The sequence below is a fragment of the Sapajus apella genome, unplaced genomic scaffold, assembly GCF_009761245.1.
Source record: "Sapajus apella isolate SASKATOON/1434 unplaced genomic scaffold, GSC_monkey_1.0 scaffold29, whole genome shotgun sequence".
NCBI classification, from domain to species: Eukaryota; Metazoa; Chordata; class Mammalia; order Primates; family Cebidae; genus Sapajus; species Sapajus apella.
Window position 1 is genome coordinate 20,731,065 of NW_022436969.1, and position 22,468 is coordinate 20,753,532.

A 22,468-nucleotide genomic window follows, 5' to 3' on the forward strand; every position below is an offset into this window, starting at 1 on the left:
CCACAGTGTCTGGACGCCCAGGGCTATGTGGATAAGTGTACCGGGTGCTCTGGTCCCATGCTGGTTTCCCATGTGAATTGGCTGGTCTGGCCTGGTCCCCAGCCTCAGATCTCTTGAAGGACTCACAGATTCCATTTAGGACAGGGGCATCGTGATGTTACTCACTGCTGGAGTCTGTGATTCCAGTCCTTGCGTCTGATCACAGATCTTCCTACTCTGTGGCTTCTTCCTCTAGGCCTCTATCATTCACCAGTCTCAGAGCACTCCCAGCCCCACTCTGGGGTGTACATGGTTACTAGATCCTTGGCCTGCCTCTTGCAGGCTGTAGGGCCTGCCCCACGTCCACACATTCATTCCTACCCTCTGTTGGGGCCATGCTCCATGAGGACAGTGCTGTGTTGAATGTGGAGTCCACGTGGGCTTCTCCTGGCCTTCCAGGTGAAGCAGGAGGCAGATGCCCCTCTGCTTCTAGCTGCACAGCTTTTTTAATCTTTTTTTTTTTTTTTTTTTTTTTTTTTTTGAGACAGAGTCTTATTCCATCACCCAGGTTGGAGTACAGTAGCACCTTGTCGGGTCACTGCAACCTCTGCCTCCCAGGTTCAAGCAATTCTCCTGCCTCAGCCTCCCAAGTAGCTGGGATTACAGACATGCACCACCATGTCCAGCTAACTTTTATACTTTTAGAGATGGGGTTTCATCATGTTGTCCAGGCTGGTCTTGAACTCCTGACCTCAGGTGATTGCCCACCTCGGCCTCCCAAACTGCTGGGATGACAGGCGTGAGCCACCACGCCCAGCTGCACATCTGACTAGCATCCATGCCAACGATCAACATGAAAAAGGGAGACAGGGACACAGGCAACTGTCCCCTTGCCTCCACATCTACTGGGATGGCAGGGGTGATGTTTTCACTTCTGCCCCTCAGCAGCGGAATTCCTCTGTGTCCTTATCTACTCCCCTCCAAACAGCAGGGACCCTGTACAAGATAGGATCCAAGGAGATAAATTAACTTGCCAATGAGCAAGGGCCAAAGATGCTGCCGCCTTTTTGCTAATAAAATATGCTCATGATGATTTCCGCAAATGATGCCCATCCTCGCTGCTTCTGCTCCTTTCTCCTAACACTTACTAAGAAGGAACACATTGGGCACATAAGTGTCTGAATTTTATTTCCATCCTCTGCTTTAAAATAGGGCACCATGAAGAGACCTGTCAGCTGTGGAAGCTGTTTGCATTGGAGAGTGAAGACAACCTCCCGTCCTTCAAAAGATTACAAAAGAAAGGCCCAAAGTCTCCCAGTGAGAGAGGGGAGAGCTTTCCTTGCAAGTATCTGAGGAAACAGAGTGGAATCATGAGCTCTTCCCTGCAATAAGATTCATGTCATTAAGAACTATGGATTTTCTGGGCCAGGCGTGGTGGCTCACGCCTGTAATCCCAGCAATTTAAGAGGCTGAGGTGGGTGGATCATTTGAAGTCAGGAGTTAGAGAGCAGCCTTGCCAACATGGTGAAAACCTGTCTCTACTAAAAAAATACAAAAATTAGCTGGACATGGTGGTGCACACCTGTAATCCCAGCTACTTGAGAGGCTGAGGCAAGAGAACTGTTTGAACCCAGAAGGCAGAGGTTGCAGTGAGCCAAGATTGTGCCACTGCACTCCAGCCTGGGCGATAGGGAAAGACTGTCTCAAAGAAAAAAAAGGAACTATGGATTTGCTAAGGCCAATAGTCTCTCTCCCCCTTAGTAAAATACGTTTTGGTATAAAAATCCAGATAATTGAACCATTGCCATTAGATGTTTTGAGGTTCCTATTGACAAGATTTCAACACTTTTATTTTTAGTTTTTAGAGATGGGGCCTTGCTCTGTTGCCCAGGCTGGAGTGTAATATAGTGATCACGGCTCACTGCAACCTTGAACTCCCTGGCTCAAGGAAGTCTCCCACCTCAGCTTCCTGAGAAGCTGGGACAAGTGTGCTCTACCATGCCTGGCTAGATTTTGTATTTTTTGTAGAGATGGGGTTTTGCCATGTTGCCCAGGCTGGTCTCGAACTCCTAGGGTCAAGAAATCCTCTCACCTTGGCCTCTCAAAGTACTGGGATTACAGGTGTGAGCCACCATGTCTGACCACTTTCAACACATATATTGTTGGAGTGAAACTTAAACATATGAGGATTTGTTCAAAGTATATATAGAGAAGGCAAAATTCCACACTGATGCATCCCACCTCGGACTGGATGTGCTGTGCAGAGTGAAGGTGGAAAACAAGCCAGAGATCCTGATCAAATAAATCTACCTGGGGAACAAGCATTTGGCATCTCATTCCACAGGATGGGGTAGATATGGCTTATAAAACCATGATTATTCACAAAGAGGTTGTTGTTCTGCATGTAAAGGCTGGAAGAGCGTGTACTTGGATTTGTCAGCACCAGGGAGGGCACAGGCTGGGCTGGTGGGCCCGGGAGGTAGGGGAGGTGGGGAGGGAGGCCGTCTGGCAGGAATTGAACATTTGACGTCGTGGGGCACTTTGCAGAGGAGGCTAAATATTTCCAAGGAGATACGTAGAAGCTAGTCACAATGGGTGAGTCATAAAGAGAAAGCTGGAGCTGGGGATCCTGGAGGGAGATGATCAGAAGTTTGGTTCACAGGACTCAGGTTGAACGGGACTTGTTTGAGAACCCAGGCTGGACAGGACTTGTGGCAAGCAGTCCAGCACAGCCTCATAGTGCAGAGCATGGACTTTGGATCCTGCCACCACCCTAGCTTTGTGACCTTGGGTGAGCTACATAACTTCTCATGTGTAAGGTGCTCATCATAATGATTCTGACCTCAGTGGTTTGTTGTGTTACAGGAAATGGTGTCAGTTAATCCATAGCCCCAGCCTCAGCACAGAGCAGCCACCTTGAAGCTCTTAAACATCACTGTTGTTAATACAGAGAGGAAAACCAACTGTAACGTGCTGCCCAAATATAAGTTTTACTCATATTTTGATGTTAGGATGGATAGCTTGGAAACAGTTGGAGGGAACGGCCTTATTATGAGGCATCTATGAAGGATCAGGAATGGATATAGACAAGGAACTAGTAATGGAAAATGTTAAACCTGGAGTCCCTGGAAAACCAGAAATGAGGCTGGGCACTAAGGAAGAAACAAATGAAGGTGACACTAATGGTAAGTGGGGATGGAAAGAGGGTTGTCTTAAAGACCTCTGCAGTTAGGGAGTGGGCAGGGTGTTGAACCAAGAAGGGAAAATTGTGGTTTAAGAATATGTACACAGAAGATACATGTAATCACGTGCTGTTTGACCTTGTATTGAATGAGTTATTCAGATTAATACATAATTCATCAGACTTCATTCGTGATCTCTTAAGAGTGACATCAGTTTCCTTGGGGTATGATAAGAATTTGTTTGGTTCTTCTTTTGCATTTCTATTTTATTTATTTACTTTTTTTGGATACAGAAAGTTCATTACAAGTCTTGTCCGGCAACGTGCCTCTCCTGGCCCTAGAGTTCTTGGACACAGCCCAGGCCAAAGAGAAGGTCTTTCTCCCCATGGTCAGCCACATGTTCCACATGCCTATAGAGGAGTCCGACGCCCCACAGCAAGGCAATGACCTACCCGAGTCCTCAGCAAACACCAGCCAGCCCAAGCAGGATGACATCCCCAAGTCCCCAGAAGAAACCAGGCAGCCCAAGGTGGGTGATATCTGCAAGTCCCCAGAAGAAACCATCCAATCCAAGAAGAACGACCTCCCCAAGTCCTCAGAAGAAGCCATCCAGCCTCAGGAAGGTGACATACCCAAGTCCTCAGCAAAACCCATCCAGCCCAAGCTGGGCACTATTCCCAAGTCATCAGCAAAACCCATCCAGCCCAAGCAGGATGACACCTCCAAGTCCTCGGTAAAGCCCATCCGACACAAGCTAGGAAATATTCCCAAGTCCTCAGTGAAGCCCAGCCAGCCCAAGTCCCCAGAAGAAACCATCCAGGCCAAGGAAGGTGACATCCCCAAATCCCCAGAAGAAACCATCCAGGCCAAGGAAAGTGACATCACCAAGTCCCCAGAAGAAACCATCCAGGCCAAGGAAAGTGACATCACCAAGTCCCCCAAAGAGGCCATCCAGCCCAAAGAGGGTGACATCCCCAAGTTCCCAGAAGAAGCCATTCAGCCTAAGGAGGGTGACATCCCTAAGTCCCCAGAAGAAGCCATCGAACCCAAGGAGGGTGACATCCTAAAGCCTGAAGAAGAAACAACTGAGTCCCTGGAGGGGGACATGGTGAAAATAATCCTGAGCAAGGAGGACTTTGAGGCAGCACTGAAGGAGGCTGGGCAGAAGCTGGTAGCTGTGGACTTCTCAGCCACATGGTGTGGGCCCTGCAGGACCATCAGACCATTCTTCCATGCCCTGTCTGTGAAGCACGAGGACGTGGTGTTCCTGGAGGTGGACGCTGATGACTGTGAGGAGGTGGTGAGAGACTGTGCTGTCATGCATGTCCCAACCTTTCAGTTTTATAAAAAAGAAGAAAAGGTGGACGAGTTTTGTGGCGCCCTTAAGGAAAAACTCGAAGCAGTCGTTGCAGAATTAAAGTAAACATGCATTCTGCATTGTAGACAGTCAGATGTTTATAGCTTTTTTCTTTTTTATTATTTGCAAAAAAGATCAGGTATAACACAAATGTATGTCCAAATGGCACTGCTTATACATGGTAATATTAATTCTACCCTTATCAAAAAACAGTCCAAGCATTAAGGTACATCGTGACTATGTTTCTGTTGGTTGGAGAGTGTAAAATTAGAAATTCCTCTGATGAAGATTGTTAAGTCCCACTGTCTCCTGTTTTTCAATCTTGATATGTATTTATGTTTCACTTGCCCTTGAAAAGTCCACTATTTAGTATTTGCAGCAAGACTGAAAATTTAGATAATTTTTCTGTAGAGGTGCATGATTGAAAAATGAATAGAAACTTCTTTTCTCATGCTCACATATCTTTGGGGATTCTAATAAGATACTTTTGGAAATAAGGAATTTGAAAGATTTACATCTTAACTAACCTCCTTCTTCAGCCGGGAGTGCTTAGAGGCCTTGGGAAATTCAGTGGTTTGTCCAAGGCCTGATTTGTTGGTGACAGAACTGAGATCACTACTGCTTCCAGATTTCAAGTCCAGGGCTCTATCTACTATAATCTATTCTCACAACATCTGAGACAAGAGCTCAGAACTTAGGTTTCTCAGAAGTTGAAGTCCTCTGGATCTTTGCTGCCATTATGACATCATGCCCTGATGGCAGAGTTCCTGGTTTGTCTCCCTGGTAATTGGGTTCCTAATACCTAGACCTTCCTTTGACTTTTTAACTTAAATTGGTTCCTGTTTTCAATATTGAACAAACCCACCTTTAACATGACTCTGCCAGCTTAGACATATAGGCCAAGACTTTAATGAATTAAGCTAATCATGGTGCTACCAGAGTCTTGTTTGGACAACTTAGTGAGCCCCAGGTGTCTGTAAATCCAAAGCCCCAGGTCTGAACCATAGATGGAGGCTTAGTCCAGAGTGGGTTTTTTAAAATGAATAAAATCAGCTTCATTAGATATAACTGATATACAAAGAACTGCACATGTTTAATGGAGGGAGTTGGATGAGTTTGGATGTGCGGAATATGCCGTTGATTACCACCTCCACCATCAAAGTAATTAACACCTTGATTGCCTCCAGAAGTTTTCTTGTATCACTGTGCTTTATTGTTATTACTATCATGGTAAGAGCACTTAACAGGTCTACTCTCCTAACACATTTTTAGTGTCCAGTGCTGTTACTTAAACTAGGGTCCTGATGCCGCACAGCAGATCCATGGAACTTACTCACTGGTGAAGGTGAAACTTAACACCATTGAACAATTCCCTGTTACCCCTTCCCCCACTCTCTGGCAGTCACCATTTTACTTTTTGCTGGTCCAGAGGTTTTTTAAAATTTGAATTCATTGCCAACATTTAAAACATCGGATTTTTTTTTTTTTTTTAATCTAGATATCTAACTTTTCTTGAAACATTGTAAGATCTGGCAATACAGGCTTGCTTTATCTCAAGAAAACCAATCTAACCTTGGGGTCTGAGTGGCAGCTGCCTCCATCTGATAGGGCACGCTCTCTCCAGTCTTCTGCTGCAGAACCTGGCTGGCTTCTTCACATAGCCAGCTGAGTTGCAATCCCTATCTTAAGTTCAAGACTGGGATTGGGCAGGTGGATCACCTGAGGTCAGGGGTTTGAGACCAGCTCGGCAAACATGGTGAAACACTGTCTCTACTAAAAATACAAAAATTAGCCTGGCGTGATGGCACGTGCCTGTAATCCCAGCTACTCGGGAGGCTGAGGCAGGAGAATTGCTTGAACCCAGGAGACAGAGGTTGCAGTGAGCTGAGATACTGCCATTGCACTCCAGCCTGGACAACAGAGAGAGATTCTGTCTCAAAACAACAACAACAACAACAAACAAATTCACTGAGAAATGAAAACAAGAAAATAAAAAGCAGGTCAAAATACTAAAAACACAATTATCTCTATTTAAATTGGAGAAAAGGCACAACGGGTTGTCATTGGCTGTATCTGTGTGAGAATATTTTTTTCTTTCATTCTCATTTTGTTTTATCCTGATTACTTTATATACAAAAAGAAAAAACAATCAATGGAATACTTTGAAGACTCCAACTGTTTAGATATTGCCGGGGAATACAAACAACTGCTAGAAAATACAAAATCTGGGAAGCCTGAGCAAGGGGGAGTAGGTGAATGGCCCAAGCACAAGGGTGTTCTGGCAGAGCCTCCTAATGCTGGCCTTATCCAGAGTTTTTGTATTCCAGTTGCGCATTTTGGGCCTTCTAGGCTTCAGATTACAAATGGTCTAAGAACAGACCAAATCAGAAGTTCTTCTGTTTGGAGATGAACTACGTAAGTGATCATGAGTGTTATGGGGTAGCTGATATATTCATTTTTTCATTGCAACTGACAAAAGGCCAACTCAAACCTGCTCCGGCAAAAATGAGAGGGTATTGAATCTTGAAAATGGAAATTCTAAGGAGATCAACTACTTTAGGTAGATTCGGGCATTCAAACAACATCAGAACGCAGTTTTCTACCTCTTAGCTGTACTGTTCATATTGATTTTATCATCAGTTGCTTCTGTGGCTCATAATCACAGATAAAAAGGTGAGCCTGTCTCCTGATAATCCCAACAAAAGTCACAGGAAAGACTCTGATTGGCTGTATCATGCACCAATCCCTGAACCACTCTGTGTATTTGGAAGAGTTGAAGGACTCCTGATTGGTCAGGCTTGGTCACTTGTGCACACTCGGAGCAGAATCAGCCCCATCAAGCCTCAGGAGCTGAGTGGATTACCATGGCAATGGGAGGGAGGAAGATCTGTCTGTAGTTAGGCATATAGATTACAAGGGATGGCATTTCAGCACTCAACATTAGACCAAGATACCACATTAATAATATGGAGAATATGTTCACAATCACCCTTATCTCACTTATAAATCCCCATGAAATACCAAACCTAATAAGAAGAGGCTATGCATTTATCAAGTTCCTTTTAAACACATCTTCTCATTTCACTTTCATCCAATCTGGTTTCCTTGAATCTGCAACTATCCAGCCTTAAAACTAAATAGTTATCTGTGCCTTATTCAAATGACAAATGATCTTATGATAGTAAGTAACTTTTGCTAATGTTGGCATATGGGATATAAATCAAAAGAGACTGTGAAACCTGATGAGTGAATGCTTAGAAAGATTCAAAGGATGGCTGGGCACGGTGGTGGCTTATGCCTGTAACCCCAGCACTTTGGGAGGCCAAGGTGGGCGGATCGCCAGGTCAGGAGTTCGAGACAAGCCTGGACAATAGACAAGCCTGGCCAACTTGCTGAAACCCCGTCTCTACTAAAAATACGAAAATAAGCTGGGTTTGGTGGTGAGTGCCTGTAATCCCAGCTACTCGGGAGGCTGAGGCACAAGAATTGCTTGAACCTGGGAGGTGGAGGTTGCAGTGAGTTGAGATCATGCCATTGCACTCCAGCCTGGGTAACAGAGCAAGACTCTGCTTCAAGAAAGAAAAGAGAGAAAGAGAGAAAGAAAGACAGAAAGACAGAAAGAAAGAAAAAAAGAAAGAAAGAAAGAAAGAAAGAAAGGAAAGAAAGGAAAAGGATATAAACAGGGTGTGATAGTTCTGGGGTCTGTTTTTCTAAGTGATGCTTTTGAAACATGTTTTTCTCTAAATATGAACAATCTGGTTCTTCATAAACTATGCCTTTAGTGTTCAACACTTCTGTCTCTTTGAGATTCAAATGGTATTTCAAATAAATTACATTCAGCAAATACTAGAAAGTTATGGTAAGTTGTTACTTAGAATTCTACAGTGATTTTTGGCAGATTTTTAAGTTTCCCAGAACTTGTAAGAGAACTGTGAAATGCTACACTCTATGGAGATAAAAGTTAACTAAAAAACAAAGCAAACCAAGAGATAAAAGGAAAAGTTAGACTGCAAGTTTTGAAATAATAATGGCACTTGAACCACGAGATCCTTTAATACCCACATGAGAATAGATACCCAGTGCAACAATGACAAATATTTGGATGTAGATATCAGAGTCAGATAAAACTCAAGGCCGTAGCCTAAAGTTTTAAGGAAATCAAAAATTTCAAATTCCAGAATGGAAAAAAGATAATTTATAGGAAAATGAAGAAGTTGATGATAGAAAATGGTAAATAGGAAAAAGTTAGGGCCAGTAATGACAGGTAGTAGTTGAAATGAAGAAAGGTGAATTGTGAAAACAATGGAAAAGAAAATGTGATAATCCTGTTACATATTGATTCGAAATGTATATTACTTTTACACAAGTTGAGGGTCATCTTTGTTTAGGTTAAGATGGTAATTTCAAGTAAGAGGCAGATAGGGCATGGAGAAGGACAAGGAAGAGTAAGGTTGTCCTCATAAGTTACATTTCTGCCGACCTTAATGCTGTTTTCATGAATTCCTGGTTTAGAAAACTAAAAGTTCTCTGATCTCTGGAGAGGCACCTTTTTGCTAGGTATTGAGAAATGGTGAAAACAAAACAAAACAAAATGCTGCTTCTCTCTCCCTACTGTATGAAAGCCTCAAAACCTTGGTGTTTAAAAGACAAAGCTAAATGCAACTCTAATGACTCATAGATCAATATCTTTCACTGATCTTAGGAAGATACACGAGAAAGTCACCAGTTAGCTAATGATTCTCAGTTTAGAAAGGGCAGAGGAGGCTAGCTGCCTCTCAGAGAAGGCTTTAAGAAAGACTTCCGGCTGGGTGCGGTGGCTCAGGCTTGTAATCCCAGCACTTTGGGAGGCCGAGGCGGGTGGATCATGAGGTCAAGAGATCGAGACCATCCTGGTCAACATGGTGAAACCCCGTCTCTACTAAAAATACAAAAATTAGCTGGGCATGGTGGCGCACGCCTGTAGTCCCAGCTACTCGGGAGGCTGAGGCAGGAGAATTGCTTGAACCCAGGAGAGGGAGATTGCGGTGAGCCGAGATCGCGCCATTGCACTCCAGCCTGGGTAACGAGAGCGAAACTCCGTCTCAAAAAAAAAAAAAAAAAAAGAAAGACTTCCTTTAAGTCATACCAGTTAACATGGCCAGACTGTAATGTATTGTCATGTTATCAGAAGCAGCTAAATAACTGGAATTTATTTATGGAGAGCAGTTCAACCTTAATGGATTTTTTTAAGACAGGGTATTGCTCTGTCACCCAGGTAGAGTGCAGTGGTATGATCATAACTCACTACAGCCTCAATCACCTGGGCTCCAGTGAACCTCCCACTTTGGCCTCTCAAGTAGCTGGGACTATAGGTGCACAACACCACATCTGGCTAATTTTAAAAAATTTTTAGTGGAGATGAGGTCTTACTATGTTGCTCAGGCTGGTCTCGAACTCCTGAGATAAAATGATCCTCTTGCCTTGGGATCCCAAAGTGCTGGGATTATAAGCATCAGCCACCATACCAGGCTGAATTTTTTTTTTTTTTTTTTTTTGAGACAGTGTCTCACTCTATTGTCCAGGCTGAACATGGCTCATTGCAGCCTCAGCCTCCCAGACTCAAGTGATCCTCCTGTCTCAGCCTCTCAAGTAGCTGGGACTACAGATGCCTGACACTATGCCCGGCTATTTTTTTTTTTTTTTTTTTTGGAGCGGGGTTTTGCCATTTTTTCCCCAGGCTGGAGTGCAAGGGCGCGATCTCGGCTCACCGCAACCTCCGCCTCCCGGGTTCAGGCAATTCTCCTGCCCCAGCCTCCTGAGTCGCTGGGATTACAGGCACACGCCACCATGCCCAGCTAATTTTTTGTATTTTTAGTAGAGACGGGGTTTCACCATGTTGACCAGGATGGTCTCGATCTCTTGACCTCATGATCCACCCGCCTCGGCCTCCCACAGTGCTGGGATTACAGGCTTGAGCCACCGCGCCCGGCCCAGCTATTTTTTTTTTTTAAGGTGAGGTTTCACTATGTTGCCCAGGCTAGTCTCAAACTCCTGGGCTCATGGTCCTCTGCCTTGGGTTCCCAAAGTGTTGGAATTACAGGTGTGAGCCACCTCACCCAGCCCAGTAATGGATTTTGATGATTTCCACCCTATGTTCACTCCCCTAATCACTTTGATTTCTTACTGTGAGGTTAAAATTACTCATACTACTTTCAGATAATCTCCATCTGTTTTGGCATTTGAAGGTTTTTTTTTTTTGTTTTTTTTTTTTTAAAGGTATTTATAAATCCAAATTATAATCCTACTTTATTTTGGATGCTATTTTTATATATGTATATGTCAGACATAAACAAGCTAAAATAATGTTGGTAGTTACATAAATTGGATACCAGTGGTCATCATTCATCCTCTTCAGGCCCACCTATGGCACTTATTCTTTCCTTGTGTACTTAAAAAATAAAGACCAAGGTTTATTATGTGTAGTTCAAATGCTACTCATGTTTATTATTGATATTCAGGTTGAAGGCAGAAAGATCAATGCATGTCAGAAAAGCAACTGCTACAGCAATGAGCCCTATACAGCCCATAGACAGACTGTTTCAAATGTGATGAATATTCAGAGTTCACAGTTGTCCTCTAGGAAAACTGTTTGCAGGTGAATGCAAAACTGAAAACTCCTCTATTTTGAATTAAAATTAATAAATTATCATCTAATTCTTAGGGTTCTTCTATACTTTACTTGCTTAAATATGATGTCTTGATAACCTTAGTTTTATCTCCCTGAATGAAGATTACATTCCTTTTTAACAATTCAAGTGAAACACGTCCAAATCTCCCCTCTCCAGGAGGAACAGTGGTTGAGCTGATCAGCAAAGGAATGGGGAGTTCCTTAAGGTCAGGGGGGCTGAGAGTAGGGGTCCCTCTCATCCCAGGCAGCAGAGGAAGTAAAAGAAGCTGAAAATGAAACAATGAGGTTGAGGCGCAAGAAACCATGAGGGGACTTCAAAACCATAGGGGATCAGTGGGTATGAGTCAGAATCTGGTCGCTGGGTGTGGAGATGAGATGGGTGGGGGTGAGATGACATAGGGAAGGTATGGGAAGCAGAGGAAGAGTGAACTGGGACCACCACTGATGAAAGGGGTGAGGAGCGGTGCAGAGTTGGGTCATCCTGGCTTCAAGTGCCTCGGTTGGACCAGCTGTGCTCCTCCCATAGCTGAGCATGTGCATGTCACCCAGCCACACACTTGCTATTTCTTTTCTAAGTAGATCATTGAACTTCACCACACATCTAAAGTAGTACTGCTTATGAAATTTTCAGAAACTGGATACCTGTCAGTAGATCATGCTTCCCAATATCATTGAAAATTAGGTAATATAGTAGGCGGCAAAAAATCCATCTGAAATACAGGCTTTTTAATACCATAATGGGGCTTCCCGTTGCTTGATAAAAAACAAAAAACAAAGTTTACTGATTAGCAGGAAAATACTGAGCACTGGGATCTGAGTCTTCCTTTGGCATCATTTGCACTTAAATTTTGATACTCTTCTACCCTATTATTTTGTTTACAAAAAGGAAGAAATGCAAACGTAAGTATCTAGGGATGAAATACCATGTTATCCAGGATTTGTTTTAAAAATACTAAGGCAGACTGGGCACAGTGGCTCATGCCCGTAATTTCAGCACTTTGGGAGGCCAAAGTGGGAGAATTGCTTGAGGCCAAGGAATTCAGGCCTGTACAGTAAGCGATGATTGCACCGCTGCACTCCATCCCGGGTGACACAGCTGACCCAGTCTCTCTTAAAAAAAAAAAAAAAAATACCGAGAGTTGCACAGTAATCATTGGGAAATGTATGCATAATTTAGGTAGAATATTATTTTTCACCATGCCTCAGTCATTTTTATAAGAGAATTAGAAATGGAAAATAATTTTCACTTTATAGAAAACAACCTGTTGGCTGAATGTTTTTTATATTTTAAACTACTGGTAGTTCTATCACATAGGCACTTTTTGTAGGGGGGAAACCCTCAGCCTATTTCCATATAAATAATGATGAAGAAAATAACTAGAGATATAACCACAGTCGTTATTCATAGGTAATCTTAGTTATTCATATGTGATCAGTTATTCATAGATGATTGTAGTTCTTTTACTAATGCCTTTCAGGTTGGAAGTGTGAACCTGGGGTGACATTGTGAAAGGAATGACCCTAAGGTGAGATGCTTTAAGCCCTCTGTCACTCCCGTGTAAGGGCTGCTGAAGGGTGCCTCAGCTGTGCAGCAGCGCCAGCACTGGGAAAGTGCCTGCTGTTTAGCCAGCTAGGGAAGGAGACATCCAAGATGGCCGAGATGTCTCCTTCCCTGGAGGAGTTAGGAGAAAACGCTGCCCTCCAAGCTCTTGCAGTAGGCCTGACAGCTGTCAGGTAGGCCCACAGACATCCCGGGGCTTAATTGTCTCTATGTGATGCTGTGCTTCAGTGGTCACGTTCCAGGTCCACTCTCATGTTCTGCTTCTGCACCTGGTTCCTTTTTTCTTAGAAGAGATAATCCATAAAAGTAACATAAATCTTAATGTCTTCGTTCTTTAAGAAGTATGGAATAATGCTGACGCATTATGCTCCTTACCTCATCTCGGCTCCCTGAAAGTCTTGGGACCCTGTCTACATGACATGTGATGTACTTGACCCTATCACTGACCACCAATGCCATGCCCTACCTACCCTGCCCCAGCTTTGTACTCAATAAAAGTCAGAGCATCTAGGCACTCTGGGCCACTGCCAGACTCCGAGCTTTGGCTGGCAGTGGACCCCTGGGCCCAAACTCTCTTTTCTTTATCTCTGTGTCTTGCATCTTTTATTTCTACAGTTTCTCGTCTCCATACCAGCAGGGAGGGGCTCACAAGACCCTGTAGGGCTGGACCCTACACTTTTGTGTGTGTGTGTGTGTGAGACAGTCTCGCTTTTGTTGCCCAGGCTGGAGTGCAATGGTGAAATCTCGGTTCACAGCAACTTCCCCCTGCCAGGTTCAGCCTTCTGGCTTCTGAGTAGCTGGAATTACAGGCACCTGCCATCATGTCTGGCTAATTTTTGTAGAGAAGGGGTTTCACCATGTTGGCCAGACTGGTCTTGAACTCCTGACCTCAAGTGATCCGCTGGTCTCAGCCTCCCAAAGTACTTGTATTACAGGCGTGAGCCACTAAGCCTGGCCGAAAAAGACAAAAACATCTTAAGAACCAAAAATCTAATCCACTCACTGACCTGGGTGGGAAGGGCAGACTTCTCTGAGAAATTGGGAAGACATAGGTAACATATACCACTTGGAACGAGAACAGCTTTTCAAAAGACTGTGTTTCTGGCCAAGCCCTGTGGCTCATGCCTATAATCCCAGCACTTTGGGAAGCTGAGGTGGGTGGATCACCTGAGGTCTGGAATTCGAGACCAGCCTGGCCAACATGGCAAAACTCTGTCTCTACTAAAAATACCAAAAAAAAAAAAAAAAAAAAATTATCTGGGTGTGATGTTGGGCACCTGTAATCCCAGCTACTTGAAAGGCTGAGGCAGGAGAATTGCTTGAACCGGGAAAGGGAGGTTGCAGTGAACTGAGATTGCTCCACTGTACTCCAGCCTGGGCAACAAGAGTGAAACTCTCACCTACCAAAAAAGAAAAATTAGCTGGGTCTGGTAGCATGCACCTGTAAATCCAGCTACTCGGGAAGCTGAGGCAAGAGAACTGCTTGAGCCCAGCAGGTGGAGGTTGTGGTGAGCTGAGATCAAACCACTGCACTCTAGTCTGGGCAACAGAGTGAGACCCTGTGTCTAAATAAATAAATAATAACATTTCTGCGCCTTGGGTTCTTTGGCAGAGATAGTTTTAACCAAGTCATTAAACTGACGTGAAGATTATTAATACCAGCTGTAGAGGGCTGAATGGTGGCCCCAAAGACATCAGGGTCTAATCCTATAAACCTGTAAATGTTACTTTATTAGGAAAAGAGCCTTTGCAGACGTGATTAAGTTAAGGATCTTGAGATGAGGAGATAATCCTGGATTATCTGGGTGATCCAAATGCCATCACAAGTGTCCTCAGACAAGAGACGTGGGAGATTCAACACACACTGAGAAGACAGTGTGGAGATGGAAGCAGCAGCTGGAGCCATGTGGCCACAAACCAAGGCTCCCTGCCAGCAGCCACCAGAGGCGAAGAACAGATTCTCCCATGGAGATTCCCAAGGGAGCACGGCCCTGTCAACACCTTGATTTTGGACTTCTGGCCTCTAGAGCTGTGAGAAAGCACCTGTTGTTTTAAGCCACCCAGTTTGTGATAATTTGTTACAGTCATTAAGAAATAAATGCACCAGTGAATAAAATATTTTTGCAAAAGGTGCTTAAATGCAAGACAGAAATGAGGAGTCAGAGTTCAGATATATCTAAGGGCAATGTGTTCCTGTGTATGGAATAAGCATATCTACTATGTTTTCTTTTTTAAAAAATCAAGCTTTCTTTTAAAATTATTTTTAATTGACAAATGATAATTGTGAGATACTGTCTTATGCCAGTCAGAATGGTGATTATTGAAAGGTCAGGGAACAACAGATGCTGGCGAGGATGTGGAGAAATAGGAACACTTTTACACTATTGGTGGGAATGTAAATTAGTTCAGCCACTGTGGAAGACAGTGTGGCAATTCCTCAAGGATCTAGAACCAGAAATACCATTTCACCCAGCAATCTCATTACTGGGTATATACCCAAAGGAATATAAATCATTCTACTATAAAGACAGACACACACACGTATGTTTGCACTATTTACAATAGCAAAGACATAGAACCAACCCAAATGCCCATCAATTATAGGCTGGATAAGGAAAATGTAGGACATATACACCATGCAAATACTATGCAGCCATAAAAAAGGATTGAGATTGTGTTCTTTTCAGGGTCATGGATGGAGCTAGAAGCCATCATCTTCAGCAAACTAACACAGGAACAGGAAACCAAACATCGCATGTTCTAACTCATAAGTGAAAGTTGAACAATGAGAACACATGGACACGAGGGAGGGGAACAGCACACACTGGGGCCTGTTGGGGGTAGGGGTGAGGGGAGGGAGAGCATCAGGACAAATAGCTGATGTATGGAGGGCTTAAAACATAAATGACGGGTAGATAGGTGCAGCAAATCACCATGGCACACGTATACCTATGTAACAAACCAACATGTTCTGTGCATGTATCCTGGAACTTAAAGTAAAAAAAAAAAAAAAAAAAAAATTACATTCTCCCCAGCAGTGTACAATGGTTGCATTTTCTCCATATCCTCACCAGCATTTGTTATTGCTTGTCTTGTGGATATTAGTCCTTTTAACAGGGGTGGGGGAAAAAAAAATCAAATCTTCTTTTTTTTCTTAATTTTTTTTTTTTTTTTTTTGAGACAGAGTCTTACTCTTGTTGCCTAGGCTGGAGAGCAGTGGTCTGATCTCGGCTCTGGGCAACCTCTGCCTCCCAGGTTCAAGCGATTTTCCTGCCTCAGCCTCTCCAGTAGCTGGGATTACAGGTATGCACAACCGTGCCCAGCTAATTTTTGTATTTTTAGTAGAGATAGTGTTTCCCCATGTTGGCCAGGCTGGTCTCGAACTCCTGACCTCAAGTGATCCACCTGCCTCAGCCTTCCAAAGTGCTAGATTACAGGCATGAGCCACTGCACCCAGCCTTTTAATTATTTTTAATTGACAAATGATAATTTTATATATTTATTGGGTACAATGTAATTTTTTGATATATGTATACATTAAAAAAAGATTCAATCAAGTAACACATGCATCACCTCACCAACTTACCATTTTTTTGTGGTAAGAACATTAAAACATCTATTCTTTAAGCAATTTTGAAATATGCAATACATTATTATTAACTGTGGTCACCATGCAGTACAATAGATCACGAAAACGTATTTTTCTAGTCTAACCGAAACTTTGTACACTTTGGTCAACATCTTCCCTTTCCCTACCTCTCCTCTTCCCTGCAGCCTCTGCTTCTACAAGTTCCCTTGCTGAGTTCCCAGACCTAAGTCAATTTTCACATTCCGAGCTCATGGACTGAAGAGAGAGCCAAGTCTCCAGGAAGGTGGAGGCAGCAATAACATGGCAAAGAAATACCATGATGATTCCCCCAGGACTGTCCCAAAGGGACCTACGGCCATTTACTTGGGTTACTATATATTGGGGAGGAGGGAAAACCCAGACTTTGCAAAGACTGTTGGACACAGGGTCTTAATTGACATGAATAACTCGAGATCAGAAATGTCATCTTGTGTGTATCCCTTCCCCATCCCACCTTAGAGCCCTGGCTGAAGTCATATGTTTTATATGTGTACAATCAGCCCCTCGCTTGTCCCCCTTCTACTTAGTGGTCATTTTCTTGGGCCCTGGCAGCTGAAATAACACCTTCTTTGGGTCCATGGTATGTGGGGTAGGAGCTATCACAGGGAAGGCTAAGTAGGAGCCTCTAAAGCTGCCCCCAACCCCCGGACCAAATTAGTAAATCAAAGCAATATTGCATCACAGGGTTTAATGCCTATTAAAGCCTCAAAGGATACAAGGTGGTGGTCCCTCCTATCATGTCTCCATTTGCTCAGCCAGTCTGACGCTTGCAGTCACTGAACTGTAGAATGCCGCAAGCCTAACCGAGCTGCAGTCCTACTGCAGCTGCCGAGCAGAGCAGTATTGTTGCTAAAGCAGATGATGAAAACCTCAGGTACATGAAATGTGGCCACTGATTTGGCAAATGTGCTCTTTTCTATTTTGAAGAGCAGCAGTTTGTATTCATGTGGAACGGACAGCAGCATTAATTGACTGTTTTGCTCCAGGATGTTGTGAACTTTTCCACCCTCTGTCATCATATAGTATGAAGAAACCCAGACAGTCTGGACATCCTGCGGAACATTACAGTGATCCATTACATGGGTGACATCATGCTGATTGGGCAGGACAAACAAGAGGTAGCCAGCATTCGAGAGGTCTTGGTAGGACAGTGGAGATTCAGAGACCTGGCACTTTAGGAAAGCTTTCAGGGGTTCAGTAATCAGAAGTGTGCTGGGATACCTCCTCCAGATTAAAAGATACATTCTTGCACTCACATCTCCTACCACAAAGAAGGAAACACAGTGCCCAGTAGGTCACCTGGCCGAAGCTGTATTCCTAGCATGCAATGTGATGAGCACAGACAGATGAGAAAAACTACAGAGGAAGGAGATGGAGGGAGCTAGCAATGGGGTCTAAGGTTGATTTAAACCCACTGCCAAAAAGAATAGGTCCATCCTAAGTCTCCCACTGCCAAAAAGAATAGGTCCATCCAAGTCTCCCACTGCCAAAAAGAATAGGTCCATCCAAGTCTCCTACTGCCAAAAAGAATAGGTCCATCCTAAGTCTCCCACTGCCAAAAAGAATAGGTCCATCCTAAGTCTGAAACTAGCAAAATAGTGTCTGAGGAGTTCAGAGCACAGACTACAGACAAGAGAATTAAAAATATGCTTGTTTTAAAGGGCTAGTCTTGGAAGCATATAGCTTCTGGGGGAGAAAAAGCAAAGCAAAAAAAAAAAAGGCAATTTGTCAATACAAAAACCACATATATATACTCTTACCTTTTGAACTACAAGTCCCATTTGTAGGACTCTACCCTTTAGATATACCTCCAACAATATGAAATACATATGCACAAGCTTATTCATTGCTCACCACAAAGACTTGCAGTGGGGTGGGCATGAGACAGGAATATTTTCACCTTGCATTCATCTACTCAACTGACCAATTGATGAAGCAAGCTTGGGCTCTTTCCTCTTCTACCACCTGGTTGTACAGAACCCTCCACATGGTCATGGGTGTGAGCCTGAGGCAGGGAGATGGGGCAATCATTGTGGGTGACATAGGGTTTGGGCAACTTGCTCATTGGTTGTTAACTGTAAGATATTACAGACAGCCTAAATGCCCATACATGGAAAAGTGGCTGAATAACATCCACTGAGTGCAGTACTATGCGGCTGTAAGAACGAGGAAGTGCTCTATGATCTGATACAGACTGCAACTAGCACAACTAGCAAATATCCCATGTCTAGGATATAAGTGAAAAAAGCACAGCACAAGAGTATAATATTCTACACTTCAAGTAAAAATGAACATTATACAGCTTAGGCAACATGGGGAGACCCTGTTGCTACAAAAAATTAAAAAGTTAGCCTGGCGTGGTGGCACATCCCTGTGGTTCCAGCTACTCAGGGGACTGAGACAGGAGTGCTTGAGCTCAGGAGGCTGAGGCTGCAGTGGGCTGTGTTCATGCGACTGCACTCCAGCTAGGCAACAGAGCGAGACTTTGTCTCAAAAAATAAAAGTTCATTATATAAGAAAATATACATACATCTCCTCACTTGTTCCAAAGAGTAAATTAGGAGCTGAAATTGGTTACCTACAGGTGTTGGGAGAGAACAGAGGGGAAAGAATGGTAGTGCTGAGAATGGGGTCACAGGATTCAGGGAGAGATACTTTGCTAACCATGTTCATACTTAGAACTATGCTAATGTTGACTCTTAGAGCCACGTTAATGCTTTACAAACTCCCAAGATGAGTGGTTAAAACAATGGGGATGGGAGAAAATTGGAATACTTAAAGTATAAATGAATTTACTACAATTATGTTATGAATGAATAACATAACCATATTGAAGGGGTGGGAGAAAAAAGCACTAGTCAGAGTTACTTTGGAAAACAGTATTTTGATGGTATATTGCAAAGGAAAAGGCAAAATGAGCTAGATACAAATATTGTACTCTAGTTTCCTATCTGTTTTTCATAGGGGAATGCAAGAATGAGACTCCTTCATATTCATATCATAATTTAGCAAATCAGTAAATTTATGGAAGGTGATGAGACTCAGATGTTATTAAAAACATCATAAGGAAAAAAACTATATTTCCAATTCATTTAGTGGAAGTGGATCATCGTAAAGCTCTTTATCCTCATGGTCTTCACGCTGAGTGGGCTGAGGAGGAAGACGAAGGGAGTGGTTGGTCTTGGTGTCTCAGGGGCGGAAGAGGTGGAAGAAAATTTCCATATAAGTGGACCCACACAGTTCAAACCCATGCTGTTCAGGAATTAACTATAATTCAAAATAAAAATTAGAAAACTAAATGTATGTTGAGCAGCTTCCATATCTCAGGCTCTGTTACAGATGCTAGAGGGATACCAGTGAACAGCGTAAGGCATGAGGTCCCTGCTCTCATGGGGCTTACATTAAGTCATAGGTCTCATGCTAATCACTCACCATTTGTAATAAAGACAATGAGAATATTACCCTGTACAGATTGAATTATTCTGTACAGGGTAATATTATTCTATTTTTATAAATAGAATAAAAAATTATTCTATTTTTTGAGATGGAGTCTTGCTCTGTCACCCAGGCTGGAGTGCAACGGCACAATCTTGGCTCACCGCAAACTCCACCTCCTGGGTTCAAGCGATTCTGCTGCCTCAGCCTCCTGAGTAGCTGGGGTTATAGATGCCCACCACCAGACCTGGCTAATTTTTGTATTTTTAGGAGGAATGGAGTTTCAACATGTTGGTCAGGCTGGTCTCAAACTCCTGATCTCGGGATCCACCTGCCTTGGCTTCCCAAAGTGCTGGGGTTACAGGCGTGAGCTACCGCGCCTGGTGGTTTACATAATTTATAGTGATACTCAGCTTCTGTCTTAATGATGTCACAAAAGAAAATGTACAATCAGGGACCAGACATTGTTCACTACATTGCTGAACAGCTCTGGAATTTATATACTCGTTTCCAAAAGCACATAGTTACTAAGTCTTCTTGGGGGGCACAGTCTAATTTCACCTTAATACGTTTCTTCTGAAATCGAACAATGCTGATAAGATTGATGTGTGATAAGCCACATCTGATAATTGCCCTTTATATGTAACTCTAGAAACTTCAAGAACGATCCATATACATTTAATTAAATCTATGACTTGTATCTGAATTGTGATTTCTTTTTTTTTTTTTTTTTGAGACAGAGTCTCGCTCTGTCACCCAGGCTGGAGCGCTGCAGCAGGATCTCAGCTAACTGCAGCCCCTGCCTCCTGAGTTGAAGTGATTCTCCTGCCTCAGCCTCCTGAATAGCTGGGACTACAGGTGCGCACCACTACACCTGGCTAATTTTTGTATTTTTAGTAGAGGAGGGGTTTCACCATGTTGGCCAGGATGGTCTCGATCTGCTGACCTCATGACCCACCTGCCTTGGCCTCTCAAACTCCTGGGATTACAGGCATGAGCCACTGCGTCCCTCCTGAATTGTGATTTCATTTTCGTGATTTAGCTTTACAGTTCTTCAAAATCTACAATTCTATTGATCTTTGACCAGATTAAAAATAGGAACAATGAGAGTTGCCATGGCCATGTGCTCAGCTTGTTTGTTTAAGTTGTGTATGATCGCCTTCCCCTGCATGAAAACTGGGTGAGGGGAAAACCTTGTGGTTCAGTCCTCTGGAGTCCTGATGCTTGTTGGGCTTTTTCTCTTTGCCAGTGTGCTCTGGCATTGGCAAACCAGTCATTCAGAGGGAGCTGAGAAGAGAACAGAATCTGAGAAAAGTAGGCAATGTGCGAGTTTTGCAAGGGTTCAAGAATTTTTACCTCAGCTATGAGGTCAAGTACAATGTTGTGAGTCACTAAGGTGGATATATTAAGTCTCTCAGAATTTTTTCATTCCAAAAAAAGAGCCTAGTTGCAAAGGTGTGGCTTCTGCAATACAGGAAGGCATCCCTGTAGGACGTCAGAATGGGGATAAGTGAGCCATCCATGCCTGCTTTCCTACCGACTGGCCACTTTTCTCCCACCCAAGCTAACTCATTCTACTTAATGAAATATTTGAAAGTTCTAGTTTCCCAAGCAGGAGTACGAGGCTCTGGTTGTTTCTCTGTCTGTATTAGATGACCTCCTACATGTCCGTGACCATTCATGCTCAAGGCACCGTGGTTCAGTTTTCAGCCCAGAGCTGCTGCTCCTGAGTTCCCACAAGAACATTCTATTGCTTATTTAACATTTCCTCATGAATGTCTCAAAGGTATCTTACATTAAACTAGCCTTGTGATCTTTTCTTCCCTGCACCCCAACTTCAGAATTTCGTCCTCTCTCTCCATGACTGGTACCATTATTCATCCACCTGCACACACCAGAAGAAGGGGAGTGATTACTCACTCTCTGCCCCCCACACCCCCCCCGCTTTCTCTTACCACACCTGTATCTAATCAATAGCTGATTGGCTATTGATTCTACCACCTAAATATCTCTCAAACCCATTCGTATTTTCTGCATCTCCATTCTGTCTACCTTCGCCTGAACTACCATTCCCTGCAACACTGTTCTCTATAAGGCCATCCTCTGTCTTCTGAATTATAGCACTAATGTAAACAGTTCTTCCCATATTCCCTCTTACTCCCTCTAATCCAATCACCACATTGTAGTCAAGAGAACTTTTAAGAATTGCTCATATGACTCTATTGTTTAAACTCTTTGATGGTTTCCTATTTTCTTTTATTTTTTATTTTTGTTTTTAAGATGGGGTTTCACCATGTTGGTCAAGCTGGTACTGAACTCCCGACCTCAGGTGATCCACCCGCCTTGGCCTCCAAAGTGCTTGGATTACAGGTGTGAGCCACCACGCCCGGCCTGGTTTCCTATTTTCTTATGCTAAAGACACAAATTCTTAACATGACCTAAAACAAGCTGCATAATCTGGCTTTTCAGCCTCATCTCCTGCTACACACTACTCACTTTATTCACCATAACACATCAGCCTTTCTTTTACAATTTGCAGTGAGCCTTGCTCATGTCAGCCTGGCCTTTGCATATGCTGTTTCCCTTGCCTGGATATCCAGATATCCTTCAGAAGATACTTCTTATTACTCCCTAAAGGAGATCATCTCCAAACCCTCAA

At 43.4% G+C, this 22,468-nt stretch overlaps 1 protein-coding gene and 1 long non-coding RNA gene across 2 annotated transcripts; one reads left to right on the forward strand and one right to left on the reverse strand.

Annotated features, from left to right (window-relative positions):
* The first annotated feature begins 2,987 nt into the window (after window positions 1–2,987).
* On the forward strand, window positions 2,988–4,760 carry TXNDC2 (thioredoxin domain containing 2). The gene is made up of 2 exons (XM_032293092.1): window positions 2,988–3,164; window positions 3,455–4,760. The coding sequence occupies exons 1-2, from the start codon at window positions 3,056–3,058 to the stop codon at window positions 4,582–4,584; spliced, it is 1,239 nt and encodes a 412-aa protein (XP_032148983.1). The 5' UTR covers window positions 2,988–3,055; the 3' UTR covers window positions 4,585–4,760.
* Window positions 4,761–19,369: 14,609 nt separating this feature from the next.
* LOC116561542 lies at window positions 19,370–19,853 on the reverse strand. Its single transcript, XR_004273477.1, has 2 exons — window positions 19,737–19,853; window positions 19,370–19,704 (listed from the first exon to the last, which is right to left on the reverse strand). It is a non-coding gene; the product is annotated as an uncharacterized LOC116561542 (long non-coding RNA).
* Window positions 19,854–22,468: the final 2,615 nt, after the last annotated feature.